The sequence below is a fragment of the Platichthys flesus genome, chromosome 11, assembly GCF_949316205.1.
Source record: "Platichthys flesus chromosome 11, fPlaFle2.1, whole genome shotgun sequence".
NCBI classification, from domain to species: domain Eukaryota; kingdom Metazoa; phylum Chordata; class Actinopteri; order Pleuronectiformes; family Pleuronectidae; genus Platichthys; species Platichthys flesus.
In genome coordinates this window covers 11,612,120-11,632,879 of record NC_084955.1, presented here as the reverse complement: position 1 = coordinate 11,632,879, position 20,760 = coordinate 11,612,120, and the positions used below count along the sequence as shown (strand labels likewise).

General features: G+C 40.5%; 1 protein-coding gene across 1 annotated transcript in view; it reads left to right on the top strand.

The window, feature by feature from the left end:
- cdkal1 (CDK5 regulatory subunit associated protein 1-like 1) overlaps positions 1 to 20,760 on the top strand; it is a 224,467-nt gene that overhangs the window by 72,948 nt on the left and 130,759 nt on the right. The window contains exon 7 of the mRNA XM_062399418.1: positions 4,415 to 4,535. Coding sequence (XP_062255402.1) covers positions 4,415 to 4,535 — 121 coding nt within the window. The remainder of the gene's footprint in view (positions 1 to 4,414; positions 4,536 to 20,760) is intronic.

Genomic DNA, 20,760 nt, shown 5'->3' with positions numbered 1-20,760 from the left:
ACCGCTTGCAGGTCTCTTTTCCACATGAGTACTAGTATGCTTTTATGACCTTGGTTCTTGGTTCTTGAGGCATGAGTCCATCTATTCTGGCTCAAAAAGAACGGATCCAATGTCACTGCACAATCTCACACTACTGTAAATACTGCATCCATCTATCATAAAGCTCAGGTTACTGCCTGTATAGTAAATACAAGAGCATGTCTTTATCCAGAAGTTATGTCCGGTGGATTGCTGAGCATGCACACAGTACTTAATATCTATGAAGCCACTCACATTTCAAGTGCTGCCCGGTCTTGTGATGCTTGCCACTGTGCAGAAATGTTTTTTTTTTGCTGTGCCAGATGTACATTTTCTTGGAAATCGCAAAAAACACACCTTTGGCTTTATCTTGTTTTCCAACCCAACCAGTAGATCTGGAAAAAATTCAGTAATAACAACAAAGGATACACATGTTCTTCAATAGCAATATATTCAATATTCAATATATATGGATAGATTGCTTATGCATTGTGTAATAACACTGAGGAGGTATAAACCACAAAATGTATCCACCTGAGATTTGTAAAATGTTTTGCTGTTACCAGTGTTTGTCATCCTCTGCTCATAAAAAAGTATTTAAAACCACATCCTCCACTCCGCAGCGAGAAAGGTCTTTGCGCTTAACATAAATAACATTTTTCGTGATAACAGTTTAATCCATATTGTCCAGCCCTAGATAGAATGCGACACAAAGGCTTGAAAATGTGTTTTTCATGTTTTCAATCTTTAAGGATTGCACATTTCCTTGAAAGTCTTACCTTGGCACCTTTTAATAAATATTTGACATACCTCTTTCTTTATAGTGCCATTTGGATTTCTCAATTTCTTTATTTTCTCTCCCAATATTGATCTTTCATCACTGCTTTGATAGCCTCAGATGATGCTTTTTTGTCACCTGATATTCTTTTATCATCAAAACAGTTTAGATTTAGTGTATGTGTGTGACATAGACACAGGGGGCTGCAAAGGTTAGACAGGCTAATGTATCTACTTAGCTTCAGATCAGAGGCTATATTGGATCCATATAACCTCACAATCCTTATTTCACCAGTATAAACAAACTGTTTGTGGTTGTTAATGCTGAAAAAATACATCAGGAGGATGAAGATGTTATTGAATGGAAAGACTGAATATGAGAGGAATTGAAGAGCAGGTTCCAAGAGGCAACTTGATGCATTCACATATGTTTGAAGTCATCTGAAGGCGCTGTGAAGATCGTTTAATTCTCAGTGACCTCCCATCTGGAGGTACAAATGCAAGCTCTGCAGTGGAGCTAGTCATTGTCAAGCATCAAAGCACCGTGTATTGCTTTAGAAAGGAAGCACGCTTTTGAAATATTTGCATTAAGGCACATTGTAGAATTTATAAGCAATTCATTTGATGTGCATCTAAGATATTTTCCATCAAAATTCATTTCCCTGACATTTGGCCTGAAAATAAGCAGATTTATTGTTGAAGATGATGGTACATATCCAATTACCTGTTATATCAGGAGGATAAATGACAAGCATTGCACTCTGGCTCTCCAATTTACCTCTTTCCCCCTCTATCCTGCCTGCTGCTTTACAATCAAACCAGGGAGCACAACAAGACCTACCACTTATGAGACATCAGACCCAGGTCAAGAGGTCATCCTTTTAGCTCCCCACCTCCATGATCCGGCCATCCATCTGGCTCGCCACTACATCTTTCATCTGGGAGGCATTTTTTTTTGTCATCATCAAACCATCCATCCATCAACCCTTCCATCCATCTATCCTTGCTCCCCTCCCTCCCTTTCCCTAGCATGATATGATGGGCCGTTATGAGTGGATAGAAGGATTTATGTTGGTTTGTATTTATGAAGGAGAGATAGGAACAACGGAGAGAGAGAGAGAGAGATCGGGGGGGAAATCGCAAGGTGACAAGAGGAGGCCAGTCAGTAACAGGAAAATGTGGTATGAGGCGCTGTGTGTGTCTCTGTGTCTACATGGGGTTGCCCATCTCAGCAGTTGGCCTCTCTAAACTCTGTAATTGAGATGACAATTATGCCAGCGTTCTTCAAGAACCCAAGTCACTTATTTTAACTCTTCTCATTCCTGGTCCCCTAGGTCCTGAAATTGAATTTGGCTTTTGATACAAGCCTGGTGTGATTTCATGCTGGTTGTGAGATTATACTTTGAGTCTTGGGTGGCAGGCACACTCTCAGGGGTCCTGTTAAGTTTTAGAGGGAAAGAAAAAACAGGAATATGTGGAGAATGACAATTGTACCAAGTTTTATGAGAATGGTCAATGTCATATTTGGGAAAACCATCTGGAAATCCAGCACCACACTGGAAATTGCTTTCTTCTGACAGGGCTGTGTAAGCAATTAGGTATGGATAACTTTATTTTCCCACAGCTAGAATGATCTGAAACAAATGTACAATATCAACAATCTGGAAAAAACATTTAACTTTTAAAACTACCACCCAGTACACCTTACCTGAAGCGAAATTACTCTTATGAAAGGAATAAGGAGTCGATTATTTTACCGCATTGTGCTTAGCTAGTGTGGTTAGGCTTGTTTTTTAAGCTGCTGCTTAGTTTATTGAAAAATATAAAATCCTTTCTTAATTGATTAAGTCCACTTTATTGTGGTCTATAATTGTGGGATTTTGTCACTTTTTCATTCCTCATAGCAGACAAGTTTGTTCACATGTTTTATTATTGTTATTACTATTATCATAAAATTTACTTTTGTTGGGATCTAGTAAAAAGACTAACCAAGGTTAAAAAGACATTTCTAAGTTGTTTGCTTAGAAATGTAAGCCAAAGCTCTTTTAGGCTTTGATCAAGTCAACATATTTTAGTTATCATTATTTATAAGTCCTTAACTTTCTTCTCTCTCATTCATTTGTTGAATGAACTTCTCATTCTATGTTGAAAGCGGCAGTTGAGGCGCAGGTGGGACGGTTAATCTCTGTTAAATAATGTATTAATGTATGCATGAACTGATCGATCATCAAACAGAGGGAGAGATGGTTACAGAGATATTAGAGAGCACATTAATTCAAAGTCCTTGTTTTGCTACCAAAGGCGTTTGCACAGACAGCTGGCCCGGAGGAAAAGATGGCCGAACGTGCTCCAAGTCCCAAGCTGTTTTCCACCAGGGAAGTTTTCTCATTTCCTTGCTTGTACTGGGATATTACGACCAGTCACGCCTCACCAATTGGCTCTTTGTCCTCCTCTGGGCCAGATTGTCATTTTTATCTACCAATTGATAGCCATGCTTCCTGCCCTGAGCCCACCCTCCCAGGAGACCCATGTAAAGTGGATGAAAACAGGAAGACAATTCCATCCCTCAGCGGCTCCATCTTGCACGTTTCTAGCCAGTAGCCTATTAGTCTTTCGGGAAGGAGAGACTCCAGTATCCCATTTCCACACACCAAAGCCTGGACATCTTGAGCTATTAGCTATTAGACTCTGTTATCGATTCTCATTTAGTTCTGTAACAATGTTATATCCACCGAGTGATACTTTTGGAATTATTTGGGCGCAGTTGGTAAAAGATGAAATGTCCTTTTTTATTGTGAAGATCCCTTTTTTCATACCCATCCATCATTGTTTTCACCTCTGTTAACTACTCTGGTAAAGTTAGTGGAGTTTAGCTAAGCACAATTATCATGTTCTCTCTCCTCTTCAAACTTTATTTATTCATGTTAGCCTTTCATTGGTTTTTGGTGCATCTGGTGGCAGGATTATTCCACTTCCTGCACAGTTAGACAAGTTCATTTCTCCCTCTTTTGACCAAACCAGTACCACATCTGCTCTGATATGCCTCAATACCTCTTCCTCTATCCTGTTCACTTAACCATCATATTAATAAGTTGTGAGAAGTTAAATCAAGGCTTTTATTTGACTATCTAAAGCTTGTTATTGAACAATAGAAAGCAAAGTGTGTGTGTGTGTGTGTGTGTGTGTGTGTGTGTGTGTGTGTGTGTGTGTGTGTGTGTGTGTGTGTGTGTGTGTGTGTGTGTGTGTGTGTGTGTGTGTGTGTGTGTGTGTGTGTGTGTGTGTGTGTGTGTGTGTGTGTGTGTGTGTGTGCATTTGAGTGCGTTGTAGATATAGACAAAACAGTAAACCTCTCTTTTTATTATGTGTTGTTTTGTTTGTTTTCTCTGTGCACACAAACACTGACTAATGTCATACAGCTGATTTTTGCACTTATAACACAGTAATATATTCATTTTCAACATGAACATGATTTTACTGTATCTTCACACCCACCTCTCCACAGACACCTCTACAGGCTAGTGTGTCACCTTTTCAGGCAAACAACAGAAAAACACACACTGACAGCGACTCTTTCACTTAGAAAACGAGTATGTGATTAAGTCCTGTTTGTTGTTTTCAGGCCACTCGGTTCGGCTGCTAGGTCAGAAGAAAGACGGAGGCCGGAGGCTCGGAGGAGCGAGACTGGACCTGCCCAAGATCAGGAGGAACCCACTCATTGAAATCATCTCCATTAACACTGGGTAGGACACAGACACACAAACAGAAAACATCCTGCATAAGATATTCAGCTGCATCTGTGAATTCACTTTCACTGCTTGCGTGTATGTGTGAGTGTTTATGCAGTCTTGCTTTTGCACAACCACTTAAACAGAGCCCCTCTGTGATTCTAATTTGATCAATTTCACATGGTCTGTTTGAGATGTGTGTCGTAGTGTGTGTCTGTGTGTATGCATATAGAGCCACATATTCTTCAAATGTTATCGAAACCCAACCTGGAGCTAAGGTGCTTTTATGCAGAGATTCTGCTTTATTCAAGGTTAACTTTTATGTTTCGAGTCCGACCGATATGGATTTATTCGGTCGAAAGCTGATATTAGCGTCCGATATATCTGCCAATACATATGTCGAAGAAGGAAATATACAGCAATGATTTCAAAGGTGTCATTATCAAGCCCTTAATAAATGTACCCCAGACTTGACCAGAACATTTATTACAAATAAAAGAAAACTAAAAAGCAACCAAAAATATGGAACTTGAATTAAGAAAGACACATATTTTTAAATGTGAAATTTAGACTACACACATCTTATCTGCATTGTTCCTTCTATGAAATAACACAAATATATATCATTTGGCAAACTGGCAACATCGATGTGTCTTTGGAAGGCTCATATTGGGGAATATTATCGGCCAATCGATCAAGCTCTAGTTACGTTAAGTCACCTGTGATTGCGTACACTGAACCAAACAAGCCTGCATACCATGTGGGTTTTTGCATAGCATCTTGTTCAAGAAGCAGAGGCGTAACGTGTAACATAACATTGTCGGTGTCCATCTCTCTGGATATCCATTTTACACAGACATCCATTTGGCTCTGTGACTACCTCTGCTGCCAGCGTAAAGGCATAACAATAATCCACCCTCCAATGCTCTAAGGCAGAATAAAGCTACAACATTGCTCTTGTGTGAAACCTGGCTACAGTTACAGATTCAGATAGTTCCTCTTCCCTCTTAACTGTAATGTTCTGTTATGTAGCTGATACTGAGTTTGGATAAGAATACTCACCACAATAACTGTTGTATATGGTAAAGTTTTATTTTACCATAAACAGCAATAACCCAGATTTATTGTGTAGATAGATAGTTTTAGATAGAAAAGCAAAGACATACACACATACACACACTTTTATGGGCTAATTTCATGTTGTTTACAGATCTGCGCGTCTATACTAACCCATGTGCTGTATTCTCAGCGGGCTAGTTAAAAAGGGTTACGACAGACTAATTCCACAGTGCTGGGCCTCGACTGATGATAATCCATCAATCATCCCCCTGCATGTCTTCAAGGTTTATACACTAATGGCTCGACACACAAAGCAAGGAAGTAAACAACTTGTGGACACAGCACTAATGTCCTCTAAGACCAGGGCTTTCATTGTATAAATAAATAACCATTCACTTTTGTCGTCATTTCCTCTTTTAAGAAAACAAGCTTAAGCTTTTTCTAATCATCTTTGAGAAGTTACCGACATGACATGATCAACAATACATCTCTTTGTTTAAGCCGGTTTCGTGTGCAGTTGGAATTTCCATTAGTGTCCTTGAACCTCTTGGGCTAATTGCAGCCACATTCTGGTCCCTGTAACAAAGTGACCCAATGACAACCAGGTTGTGACCTGTTTTCAGGTCCTGACCTGTTATTTATTACTGCGTTACTACCATAGAAGGTGTTTTTATGATTATTTCGGGTGTGAGAGGGATGCATTGTGTCTCTGTTGCGGAAATTGCCACATTTCACATGGTGTCAATAAATGTCATCCATTTACCTTTGCCCTGAAATGCATTACATTTCAAATACATTCATTATACTCTATAAAGGCGGCTTACGTTATAAATCTAGCTCTCACGTTTTATTTTTCTGTCTTTCATGTTAAATGATTACTCCAAACGCCACGATCACACATCTCATAAGGCAGTGAGTGTTCCCAAATAGTCAAGTGTGTCTTAGATGTGTCAAGCTCATTGGTCTTTATTTTTGGCTTAAGCTTCTTAGGTTAGACTTTCATTTATTACTAGAAAACCTGTTAAACCAACTGCTTCTGCTTTTCAGATAAACACCTTTGGTCACAACCAAATTCAGCTTCTTTAAAAAGTCTAAAAGAGAAACATTTGTTTAGAAAAAATTGCCATTGTGTTCTGTTTCAACACTTATTTTCAAAGCCCGAAGCCACCAGTGTCATTTGATTGGTTTATTCCTGTATTTTAGTTGTTATGAATAGCTACAATGGAGGAAGACGCTCTCTGTTTCTGTCCCTTTCACAGCCTCTGTGTGTCCTTGGTATAATTGTTGATAAATGGATCTCAGCCTGTCTCAGTGCCTCTCTCCCTCCTTCCTCGATCACTATCAAATCATAAGCGTGATGTGAATACTTCTTGCTTTTTTGTGGTTGTGGACCTGCCTGACTGACCCTTCTTATTTCTCTGCGCCTTCATTGGCCTTCAAGCCAGATCTTTTGATGTTGTGGTATGCATGTGCAGATTGTAAGTCCCTCCTCCAGCAGGGGGTCTGTATCCGATCCAGATGAATTTGATGTTGTTTTTCAATAGGGTCAGTCTGGCTACAAATAAATCCGCCTTCACTCTTCTAAATGAAACTCTTTTAGAAAGGCCGACGGGATTACACCGATACACTATGTTGACGGGGTGAATCGGCTGTTGACAAATCTCTGCCAAATAACACTTGTGTCGCTGAAAATCCAGGCTTAATGTGTGCTTTTGTGTGAGTCGGTCTGTCATTAGTGTCACTGATTTGACACGGTCCTCTTAGCAGATGTGTTAGCGCGTATGCACGTGTGAGCGCGCCGTGGCAAACAGAACGTCTCCTTTATGCTCTCTTATTTCAGACAATCTGTTTTAAATAGTCCTCTGAGGTAGTAGTGACATCATTGGTGACATTTGTCAGCTGATGAAAACCGAGAGATCTTTGTCTGACACACGCACACACACACACACACGCACAACATCACTTGCTGTTGTTACTCAGACTGCCTCTTCGCAGATGAGATCATTTGAAACTATTAATTTGTACTGTGTCTGTGTGTGGCCTTTTAACGTGTCAAATTTGTTGCCAGATTTTGTGTGAACATGTGGGATACATTCATTTAAGCTCCCTCTCTCTCGCCTTTCCCTGTGTTTTCATGCCAAATGTCATGCTGACGTCATGCTGCAGGATGGAGGGCTTCCACAGGGGAGCCGCCGGGCTGTGAAATATCTTGAATCTAGAAAAAATTTGGACATAGGAATATTAATATATATTTATATGCCGTTAATATATTTTTTCCCCCAAGCATATAATACAGGATTATATGGTAAGGAGTATTAGTAATGCTTTTTCATTTGTATCAAGTCAGTAACTTCCAGTGCAGTAGATCCACATTAAACATGAGATTAAATCAAACAAATGCTTAGATTTGGGCCCTGAAGTCAATAACAGATTTAGTACCACATACAGAGTGATAGTACTTTTAGAGAACATCTCTTTTTGTCATTACCTCTGCCAAAGAGGTTATATTTTATTCAGTGTTTTTTTCTGTTTGTTAGCAGGATTACGCAGAAAGTACTGGACGGATCAGTGTGAGGAATCAGAATGAGAACGTATTTTTCACTTTAACATTGCAAAATAGGATGTGTAGAAGCCACATTTTTTTTATTTTCTTGTGGGTCAGTCATGGATCTTAATTAAATTAAACATATTTAGGGGACTGATAACTAGGAGTGTGTGCAATTAATAAAAATCCAGATCAGGTGGATTTAAATATGGTTTCACAAGGGGACTGTTGGACCTTGACGGAGATGTGTGCTCTACTGAGTGTCTTTCTAGTTGCCAGATGCTGAGGGAAAAAAAGCAGCTGTTTACCGCTCTTTTATCACAGCACACTGAGCACGATAGCCGGTGTAAATGGATGGGGTCAGAGGTCGCGCTCAGTAGGGCAGGTTAAGGCACGTATGTGGACGATGGTTTTATTGGGATGAAACAGACACAGTTCCTTCTTCTTGGTAGAATAATCAGTAGATATCACAGGTCCACCAGAGAAAGTGCATGTTTATATGAAATGGAAGAGAAGTCGCAGAAGGTGACTGTTTTACTTTGTAAACCACTGTCCACGATTAGGTCCACCGTCAGTGTTAAATTAAACCCACTGCCTCATTTCAAATTGCTCTGCATACAGTCAAATATAAAAATCTACTCACCATTTCCTTCTCTTTATTCGTGCAAATTGATTCACAATATTAGCTTCATTTAGTTGCATATTAATTTCATTTGCACCTATTAAAGCCAAATTACATTGACATTTTCCTCCCCCACCAAGTTAATTTTATTCCCATCAGAAAATAAATTCAGCTTAGTCCAGCCATTCCTCATATGCTCTCTGGCTTTGTATTAGAAGAACAATGACAGGTTCCTCCTGGGCCATTAGCACATTTTGAGTCATCTCTACTTGACACATTAATGAGCCATGTTCCTAATTTGGTCTGTAAAGTCTCAGTCCAAAAGCAGCGTGCTGCGGCAATTTTCTGATAAAGTTGCATTAATCACATTTTAAAATATCTTGTTACTATAAATAATAATAGTTGATACCAAGCATTGAATCTCACCACCCTGAATAGAAAAACATAATCATAATCACTTCATCTTTCTGGTGACCTTGAAAGTTAAAAAACAAAGATGAAGTGACACAGAATTGACCATAATCAAACAGCCAAGGTTATTATTTTTTCAAGGAAGTTATCTACTTTGAAGCAGCTCTTGAAGAAAGCCAACCCTCTAGCATAACCTCTGTCATATAAAAGTTTGTATTTGCAACAATACAGCACAAAGCTCTTTCACAGATTTTGTATGTCTGTATTGAGCCGTCAGCGAAGGCGGTAAAGCAGTGGCTGGAACACCGGCTGATAAGACGCATTTAACAGAGAAATACTTGAAATGCTTCAAGCATTAGACAGCCTTTGATAAATCGACCTTGTGAAAGTTTGGATTTGCAACTGTATAGCAAAAGCTTTTTCACGCGTTGTCTATTCATATTGAATGGTCAGCGATGGATGGAATAGTCGTTGATGAATGCGCAGCATGAGAGATAAAAATACTTGAAATATGTGTTGTCGTTTTTCAACATAGGGCTGAACCGGACATGGCTTCTTTGAACCCTAACCCTAACCCTGCGGTCGCCAGCATTTAGGTTTGGGTCGTCTCTTATATTGCTCCGTCCATAACTTCTTTATGCAAACAGATAAGCCTGAGGGTAGAGTTCATTTTCCATTCAGCCCTAAACTGGAAAAAGACTTCATGTCTGTCTAATGCTCTGTTTTGTGTCCCAGTTTTAGCACACTTGATGGTAGTAGAGAAGCTGGTGCCTATGTGACTGTTATGCCCCAGGCTACACTAATGGTCGTGTGTGTGTGTGTGTGTGTGTGTGTGTGTGTGTGTGTGTGTGTGTGTGTGTGTGTGTGTGTGTGTGTGTGTGTGTGTGTGTGTGTGTGTGTGTGTGTGTGTGTGTGTGTGTGTGTGTGTGTGTGTGTGTGTGTGTGTGTGTGTGTGTGTGTGTGTGTGTGTGTGTGTGTGTGTGTGTGTGTGTGTGCTCTGCAACAATAAAAGCCCTTTTGTGAGCAAGTTGAATCGTGATGCTTCAGCATCATAAACAAGGAATTTACTGCCACTCAGTCAGGATGGGTCATTAAACCCATGTGTGTATTTGTTGCTGTGTCTGATTGTGTGAACCTTTGCCATTAGACTCCTGGCATTAAAAAAAAAAAGCCCTTTGTTCCACTGTTACAGTTCATTTCATTCCATTATCGGTGTCTTCCACGTTCTGTATTAAGTCACATTTTTGGCAGTGACAGTCTCTGTCATTGTTATTGCGATGTGTTTAAGTCAGGTGTTAATGATCCTCTAACCTGAGCCCAATAACCAACTTCATCATTTGTATCCAGCAGGTAGAGGAGATGGCTCAGAGGGAATAGGCAGTGGAAGCAGGTTTCTTGTAGTCTGAGCGCACTCTCTAAAACACACAAGTGAAGAATTGCTGCCTTGATGTGTCATAGCCACACTGGCAGTTCTTACATCACAACTATTGGAGGTTGAATTAATATTGACATCAGACGTTTTCAGACATGTTTACCCGAAAAATATCGGAGTGAATTTTTCCTTAAACACACGAAGGAGATTGTCCCAGTCAGGTGCGTTCATAACAACAGGAACATTTCCAGAGCATTGAGACAAGAGTTGGCACCTGGGTAGAGCATACAGGAAGCACAATATGATGTGTAAGAAAAGCTCTTGTTTTATGGCTTTTGTTTACAGCACACCGGCACCGGACGTTATTGCCAGAAGCTCTTAAATGTCATTTTCCAATCTGACATTTTCTGCGTTATGTTTGTCATCCTGAGATATTCCTCCAGTTTCGAGTCTGTTCTGTCATAGAAAACAACACGGCCCGCTTGTTTGCTGGATTTTATGGACATCTTTACTCCTGCCTTCTCACATGGGCTCAGTCAGACATTTACTTTGGTGGCTGGCAGGAAAATTATCCGAAGTAACTGAAATTTCAGTTTTTCCCACACACAGCCCCTCTGTATAAATCTCAGGATAATGTCTCATTTTGTGCATGTCTGGAAGCTGCTATGGAGGCCCGCACCACTGTGGAGTTTATGTTGTAATGAAAGTCAAGTTCAGTGTCTGTGATCATGCATAGTGCAACATTTTTGCATTTTCATTCTTAAATAGTTATTATATTGATTTCATTTTCTTACATATTTTATGACACAGTGAAAACTTATTGCTGATGATATTGACTAATTTACAACCTGCACATTATTGACCATAAAAAGCTTGTGGGGTTACTCTAACTCTCTTTAATAGAACCAAAGATGTAATACAATAAAATCCAGCCGTCTGGATTTTTGTTATTGAGGGGTGGAAACATCATATTCTCTTTGTCACAGGCCTCACCCATGCAGGGAGAAGAAAACATAACCTTGGAGCTCATACGCTATTATATTCACTTCGCTTGGTTCAGCTCCCTCTTTTCAGTTCCCCCTATTTTCTTTTTTTCACCTTGTGACACTAGTAATAACATATTTATCTACCCAACAGAAAGCTAATTTAATCTGGCCATAAAGCCATGTTGAATATACCCTGTTGCCATTGCTGGGGTTTAAATAGATATTTAATACCTTTTAAACATTCATATTTTGAATGCTTTACTCAAGCTAGAAAGTAATAATCTCACCTTTTCTTCCGTGTTGGTTTCTACTCTGTTTGTTTTCTGGTGTTCAAAGAGGCTACTGGCTCATCCCTCACATAGCATTGTCTCTGCCAAATCCTTGATTTGTACAATCACGAATAATCACTGTAACAAAATACAAACACACACTGTGTAAACACAGCCGCCAGAGACAGAGTGAAAAGTGCCTGCATGCTTGTGTGTTACTTTGCGCTGTGAATATGTTTATGTTAGCTAACTGAGTCTTAGTGTGTTCGCTGCCTGTTTCCTGTGATTTGTGTCTCGCTGCCAAAACTTCTCTCTCCACTCTCCAGGCTGACACGGTGGAATAATAGCTCTTATCAATGTTGCTCCTGACCTTTACATAGATTTGTGTTAACCATTGTGCTCAAGGTGTAGTGTTCACGGCTGTGGCCGGCTCAGGGAGAAGTAAATCTGAGGTCACAGACGTTGAGATGCACAGAAAAACAATAAGCCTCAGAACAAGCAGGAACAGGGTGAGAAGTTGACTGTGAAGCCACAACCAGAGAAGCAATGTGCCGCATGTCAGATGTAAATTTATTACCATGAAAACAGTACTTTTAGTATTTAACTACTTCTGTGTAGCTGTTTCCAGACATGTTCTCCGGAGAACTCAGTAGGTTTGGGTCCTGACTTTCTTTTCACAGATGAACCACGCAGTGGGAGATTCTCCACTCACTTTAGCAACAGCAACAAACGGTATGGAGTATGCAGGTGAGGGGTGACGCAGCAGAAAGAGACAGGACATAACATATTTATACCACTTCATAGATCACATGGCTTTGTTTAAATCACATCGACACCGTCAGCGGCTCTTATCAACTCCAACGTTTTTGACATGTTCGTCTGATGACTTCTACATATATGGCTATGCTTCTTCAACGTCATCAACACTCCTGCATACCCCTGTGAATCCAGCAGAGGATCCCCTCTTACCTCTGCTCTGGAGTTTCTGCGGACCTTCTCCACCTGCCCCTTTCAATTAAGTCCACAGAAACTCCAGAGGCTCTCACTCAGACATTTGCGTTCAAACATTCAGCCTCTACAGAGGAACTCCGGAGGATCTCTGGTTCAGTACATGTACGTAAGCCTCTTTTGTGGCCAGTTGTTACACCAGTTAGTATGCGAGGTCAAGAATGAATGTACACAGTCTTTAACAGTGTAAATGGAGACAGAAAAATATTTTACTTGAAGTTGGCGATGAAAACGATGGAATAGCGAACTGGATTTCTCCTGTTACTGCCAAACACAGCTGTATAATGATGCAGTCATTCAAAACACATAGTTAGAGATCTTGTATGTTATTAGTATAAATAAATATCTTGTTTCCTCATGAAGCAGTCTAGTTAATTAATGGGAAACTCTGACACAGCATTGCACAGCTGGAATTACAAAGAGCAGCAGCTTACAGCACACACACACACACACACACACACACACACACACTCTCTCAATGTTTTATCTGTATCTTTCTAGTAAGCTTCTGTTTACTTAAGGAAAATAGAAACCTTCTTTGTTTGTTTCTTGTAACAACAACATGCAAACATCAGATCGTCTTGAACAGACAAGAAATCTCTTTACAACACCACATCCTGTTCGAGCTGCAGTTTATAACTGCTGTTTGATACTCGTGTCACTCTTGGGTTTTTTTCTCAGCCCTATGTGCAACACTTTGTGATGCAGAGGCCTCGACATGGCGGGGTAAAAACGACACAGCCGAGCTCATTGGTGACACACTTTATATGAAAGAGCGTTGCGTAAAGAAGAGTAGAGTCACTTTAAGGGTAGAAGAGAAAAAGTGTCAGCGTGAGAGAAAAAGGGGAATGTGGTATAAAGACGAAAGGGTGGGGGAGTGGGAAGTCATTAGCTGGGTTAAAAGCAAATTGAATCAGGCCAACTGTATGTGGTCTTTGTTAATTTGAGTTTCTCTGGCAATTGCAGTGAGGAAGGTAATACGGCTAAAAAAGAAAAAGGAGCCAGTTTATATTAGATACCACAGAGAGGCACAGGAGAAGTCTCTTGTTTTTCCTCTTTTTCATACCAACACACTAATGGAAACATCTATATCTACTCCACTTTAGATCAAATTTCCATATCTTACCACCATTTTAAAAGCAAATGCCACTTTACACTCCTTTACTTGATTGTATTTTCATTCTCTTGATCGCTGGTCAATGATCTCACTCTTAGTTTCTTTTGTGTTGTTTTTCCTCCCTGAGGAAAATTCATCATGTGAAGGAAGCTGCTCCATAAATCGGGAGGGAATGTGCTGATGTGCTTCAGGGAAGTAGAGTTACAGAAGAGTGAGAGGTGTTAACAACAGGGTTTCTGATCACGTACATATTGTGGATTATTGTAGGAATGCATGAATGCACAATGTACACACAACATATTCTATTTGACTTTAAGGCACACAAACAAACACACTTTTTTTTTTTCATGGCACATGATCATATGCAGACACTCTTCAACTGACACACACTCACACACTCACACCTTAACCACAGTGGCCTTTCCTGCTGTTTATCAAACCAGTGTGTTGGTAGTTTTCAGCTCCACTGGTCTGGATATATTATTCCATTTCCCTCTTTCCCACTGCTTAACACACAAACACACAAATACATGCCCTAGAGATACACACGTGCACTGCATCAACTGTCCTCCCTGCACTCACACACCAGGAGAGACTCTGCTCCCCACAGTAAATCCTAAAGATTGATGTGTCTCCTTGGACAAAATGAGATTGTGTGTCATTACAAGGCATTACACTACAGAACCCCTGAGTAACTGAATTAGCTCCAGTGTCATACACACACACCCACACCGGCTAACACACACACCGCTCACACTGATCATCTAACAGACTATTTACACAAACCAGTTTCCTACATGTTTTCTTTCTAAGAGTTAAATGGACCACAGTTGTCAGACGCAAACATTAACCAACAACTCAGGCTTTCTGTCTGTGACTCAGACATAATGTATATGCTCTGTTAGGGGGGAACAAGGTCACTGGTAACATAATCTTAACTAATGGCATACTGTGTAATTACCTTAAGACATCTCAGCAGATTCCCATGTCCTGAGGTCCTGTACTGAAGCCATCTTCACTGTCAAACTGTCAATAGGGTTACATCATCATCAGCTGCAGGATAGTTTTCACTCTTGTGAGCTGTGGACAGAAAGAAAACACAGAATGTTGTTGCACCACTGCCTCTGTTGATCCTGGTGCTTTAAAATCATTTTACTCAATCTCCCCTTAGATTTTGGTGTTGATCCCACTTTAAGACCAATGAAACGACAGAACACGACTTGTAATTGACAAATAAATATCACTCTGTGCATCATAGTTACCATAACTATAAAAAACTAATTTTGTTTTTAATTTATACTGGTGTCATTCTTCAAGATGTTGTCTGATCAAATGGTTACTGTGTCAGACTGGGCGATATATAGTTAAAGATTCTATATGTTACCCCTGACCAATCTCTGTTGGCCATCTTTTACGATGTGCATGATGTCTTTGGAAAGGAAAAGCATGTGTAGAAGAACGTAAACCAACATGGTGTCCGATGCATTGTTTACAATACTGACTTTCTTTTTTCTTGGAAAAGACTAAAAACCTTTATTCTTTTTCACTGTGTGATCTCGTCGCCAATGACATCATCATGGTGCTTCATGTATTGCGGCAGAATGCTTTGTTCCCATTGGTCAACGTCACAGAGGTGACAACACCCATCATGGAAGGATGGTGTTAGGATGTTGTTCGGGTGACCTTGATGCTGCCACGCTTTCTGTTCATTATGACAAATACATGATAATAAACAATTGATTGCTGTGACCAATACTTTATTGATGCATTTCCGAACAAACTAAAAGCATTACGTCTTCTGGGTCATGCAGTTATCCAGCTCTTATTGTGTAGTCTGATCCCGTTTTACAGATCTGTGAAACATTGACATAATACATCACTGCACAAAATGTAGAATTTCTTCTGAAGTATTCTCTTAACTTCTCTGATACACGCACAGGTTTAGTGAGTCTCACACTTACTGACCAGTGACTCAGTAAAACAGTCAGTTAGCCAGAGGGCCAGGCACTAATCCTTCCAGGGAATTATCCAGTGGTTTATAAAGTTGTGATAAGATCTGGAAAGTAATCTATTAGTGCATTTATAAAGTCAGCTTGTTATTTCAAGACTGACTCAGTTACACATTACAGGGTTCACTAAGGTAGAGAGTCAGCTGTCGGAGCATTAAAGTCACACTTCAGATCAGCTCCTCTACCACTTTTTTTTTATCAGTAGACTGGTGGTTCGATAATAAGTCAACATCATACCACTCATGTCCAGTAACAATGGACGGCTGATCAAGTACAAACACTGTCTTGAGGTTTTTCCTCAGACAAAACAAGAAGTTGGCAGAACAGTCCCGGCTCCTTCATAGAAATGAGGCTGTAGTTTCACACACAAGCACATGTCGTGTCCCTCCAGTCAAAACAACAAGCAAGGCTGCTGTAGTAGTTACTGAAGTCTAAGGTCAGCATGTGACACACACACACACACTGTTTGAACGCGCAACAGTGGGAAAGCGAGACTAAATAACAAAATTCAAGAGGTCAGACACAAAGGCTGAATTGAACACTGAGAGAAATGGGCCCCAGCTACATTGACACGCACGCACGTACATACGCATGCACGCACACACACGCACACACACGCACACACTGGTCTCGCTACAGATGAAAGGGGAGACACATTCACACACCCACACACACTTATCCAACACACAAAAATGCAAAAACAATACAATGTGAAATAACGCTGAGAGAACTTCCAAGTCTGACCAGTGATACTTATATTAATAAGCGCAAAAGTATTTTTCTGTGTAAAGTGGTGTGAACAGTAATAAACTCTTTAAACCTAAATCCTGTCAGCCTCTTCCAAAAATCCTCTTATGTTATGTGGATAAAACACAATGTGTGGGTTTAATTACAAATTGTAAGATTCTGTCCGTCAAATGCCTTTTTTGAGAATTTTTAGGTGTCAATCAAATATAAGCAAATATATATACATACTGACATAATTGCATTGATTGTTGTACACAGAGACATCCACCATCACGTACTCAACACATCATCATCTAATTACATCCACAAACAAGGGCAGACGGTTTCTGCAGTTTTCTCACAGAGCTGTATTTATCTTGCTTTTCATTAACTGCTGCAGCCCAGTTTCTCCTTAAAAAGCATCACATTTATTTGCTTGAGAAGCGTGCTGTGCAGGAAGATTAAACTCCACAAGCAGTAAGCACTGAAACTTGTGTTTAATCCCGAATCCCGATTACAGTGTAACATTAGAACCCCCAACAAGATATAATGAGAGGTATCGTCTTTATCCGAGTCCCACAAGATCATTGCTGTTCAGTCAACGTTCCCAATGCAGCTTGAATACAAGCAGGTTCTTTCTTGTGACAGTGATATTAAGACTAAACTGGATTTAGCTGCCAACCTGTCTCTGAATAACTAATCATCCTCCTATTCTCTGCGCCTAATAGGTCTCTGCTCCTCTGTGTCATTATTCTTTGTGCCTTGACTCCACATTATTTTGCAGCCTCCAACTTTGACTTTGAGATGACACTAATGGTAAACTTACAGGCCGTGCTCATTGTTCACTTATATGATCGCAGTTTTATGATTTTGTTTTGCTCACATACTCCACCCGGCTCCCGCTCTTAACAATGAGAGCAATGAATAATCTGGCTTTACAATTTACACAGCGCTCACACTTCCCCGAACAGTTTAAAGCTTTGTTTTCATAATTGTATCTTCAAGCTGACAGAATACATACCCCATGAACAAACACACACACACACACACACACACACACACACACACACACACACACACACACACACACACACACACACACGATCTCACATTAATGCACACATGCATTTTTTAATTAATGTGAAGACCCTAAATGCTTATCAGCGGGAAAACCATTTTCCTGCTCAACTCTCTCCCAAGCTGTGTCTTTAACTTGCTACACATGGGAGCTTGTCTGAAGGGAATTATACTGTTGTGTGTGCGTGTGTGTGGGGTTTTTTTTTTTGTGTTTGTTTGTGTCGAGGGAGGTTTACAAATGTATAGAAAAACCTCTGGGTTTTCCTTTCTTTGTTACCTTTTCAAGGCTGCAGCCACACAATAGTTTCCCTCTCTCTCTCTCTCTCTCACACACACACACACACCCACACACAGACACACGCTTGCAGACACACTGGGGAGGTAGCCTGTCTCATTGTAACTCGTTGATGAACTACACTGTTGTCAGGTACAACAGCTACCTCTGTGGTTTAATTAACGGGGACGAAACAGGATGGCGGGAGGAAGGAAAGAATGAAGTGAAGGGATGGAGGCTTGATAAGGAGGAGAAACATTTGGCTTTTAATTCTTGAAGATATTTTTTTCTCCTTAACAGTCACATCACTGAAGTGTCATCATCAAGAGCTGTATTATGTTAAACTGCTCTTTAGAAGGTTGCTGGATGGAATCGAAAAAACAACTTTTCTTCTCCTCTCCTCTCCTCTCCTCTCCTCTCCTCTCCTCCAGCAGATGTGTGTGTGTCAGAGAGAGTGACACTGCTCCTTTCCTTCAGTCAGTGTTAGACTAAGGGCGCTGACTACTTGTCGCAGTCTGTTTAGGCTGATGGAGAGGTCGAAACTGCTAATGCGTTGTTGTGATACTGGATGAATGTTCAGCAGCAGCGCACACAGACACACACACACACACACACACACACACACACACACCCACCCAACTGGCCACTGACTGTCTCTTGAGATTAATGTTGGTGTGATCCACTCAGCTGGGCCTGATCACATTAAGATGGATGGACCCCCTGGTGATGTAAGTGTGTGTTTGTGTGCGCGCATGCAGGGCCCCATCTGTCTGTGTTTTCTCCACAGCGAGGTCCTGTGACCTAGCTGCCATCTTTAGTGCCCTCAACTAGGATAAAGCAATACCCTGAGAGCGAGAGACGGATTGATTTTTTTCCATGGTGACATTAAAAATTGCTCCTGGCGTTGCAGATGTGTTTCAGAATGATTATGAAGATATTGTAGGTGTTTCAGTGTGTCTTTAATGGAGATGTTGCCCGGCCCGGTTAAATGGGGTGAAAAAAGAGGGACCAAAACCCTATAGGTGTGTCATACCCCAAACACGATCGAGCTGTTTTCCTATTTTGAATAGATTACACAGTTTTGTATTGCTGCTTTGTAAGGGCTTCAGTAATGGATCTACTCAGTAGACAACAGTGGTGGACTTTGGTCACATGCAGTATCTGAATATGAATTTTAAATTACAATTAACCTAGCCATTGCCTCTGAAAAACATTTTAAAACACCATCTTTGTATTTGGACCTCACAGCATTTTATCGGAATCATGGTGTCTGCATTTTTAAAATACCCTCACCGATATGGTTATATTTCCCGAACTACTGCACAGATTTCGATGACAAGTTTTGGAGTGGATTCAAATAAACTAATGAGTCTGCACATTTTCCTTGTGGCACAGGGTACATGTTCATAACCGTCCTATTTACTGAGCTGGTAAAATGCACAGGGTACATGTTACCAGCTCAGTAAATAGGATGGTTATGATTTTGAGCTTATGGGTTTGTATTGAATTATTTGACTGTTGCAGCGTTTAATCTATATATTATATAGATTATGTGTGTGTCTGCCCGTCTCCGCTGCTCTTCACACACATACATCAAATTTATTTTTATCAAGTTATTAATCAATGATGTTGGATCATGAATCCGAATCGTTCCAGTCACTTTAACCCTGAGGTCCTGGCTGTGCGCTTCTCGTGTTGTGTGTGACAGATGAGCTGAGTGTGCACTAAATATTGGACTTTTTCTCAATGTGTTTAAATGAGTGCCCCATAAACTCTGGAGCGAATCAAACAAACACAAAATAAACTAAGGTGCTGTTCAGGTCCTGATAACTAGTGATGCGTATTGGTGTTTATTGTTAAAGTATAAAGTGACTGCAAACCAACCGCTGCTTTTACTCTGATCCTGAAGCAGCAGTGCTAATCGTTTTGCATTGGAGGTCCATCGCTTAAACCGTGTTCCAACTTTTTGTTGCCGCTGTTCGACGAGCTCTTCTCTCCCATCTCTGCTTCACTTCCGGTCTGTGTGTGAGTGGGAGCGGGGCCTAAGCGTGTGAATGTAAACTCCGCCTCACTGACGGAGAAGACGCAACTAACTAAAATACACAGAGACAGACCAGCTGATTGTTCGGTGCACCTGTGGGACCAAGGGAAGTTTTTAGGTGCACTTCACGGGTGTTGTTTGCGTGTTGATTGCACTCTGGAGCCCTGTAGAAATGTTAATCTGCAGTGTCGCTACTCCTCTTGAAGCGAATTACCAGAATAGACTTCAGACAGTGTGTAGTGGAAACTTGAAGTCAATGGGTTTTCTGTATTTCTACACGTCGCAGAGACACATCATAGATTGATGTCATGCTCGGAACTGATTGTTAAGCCCTTCAGGCAAATGTGTCTATGATATTGAACAACGACATTATATTTTGAATAGTAAGTGGAGGAGTGAAGTATAATGATTCAACTTTAGCCGAGTGCTCTTATTGATTTTAAATGGAATCTGCGTGACGCAACGTACACACACTTCATGTAAACATGACAACAACTGTATCTGGAGTCCAGCAGCAGTTGTGTGTTGTTTACCAGTTTTAGCTTCAGGGAAATCCCTGTTTTTCCTCCATGAGTCTGTTATGGAACGATACAGGGTTTACGCACATTATCTGCACCAGTCTGATTTCCTAGTCTCACAGTAGCTTCCTTATATCACTGCATTTGATGGTAATTAATCATTACTAAGATGTTTCTGTTATTGCACTGGGGAGTATAAATCCCAC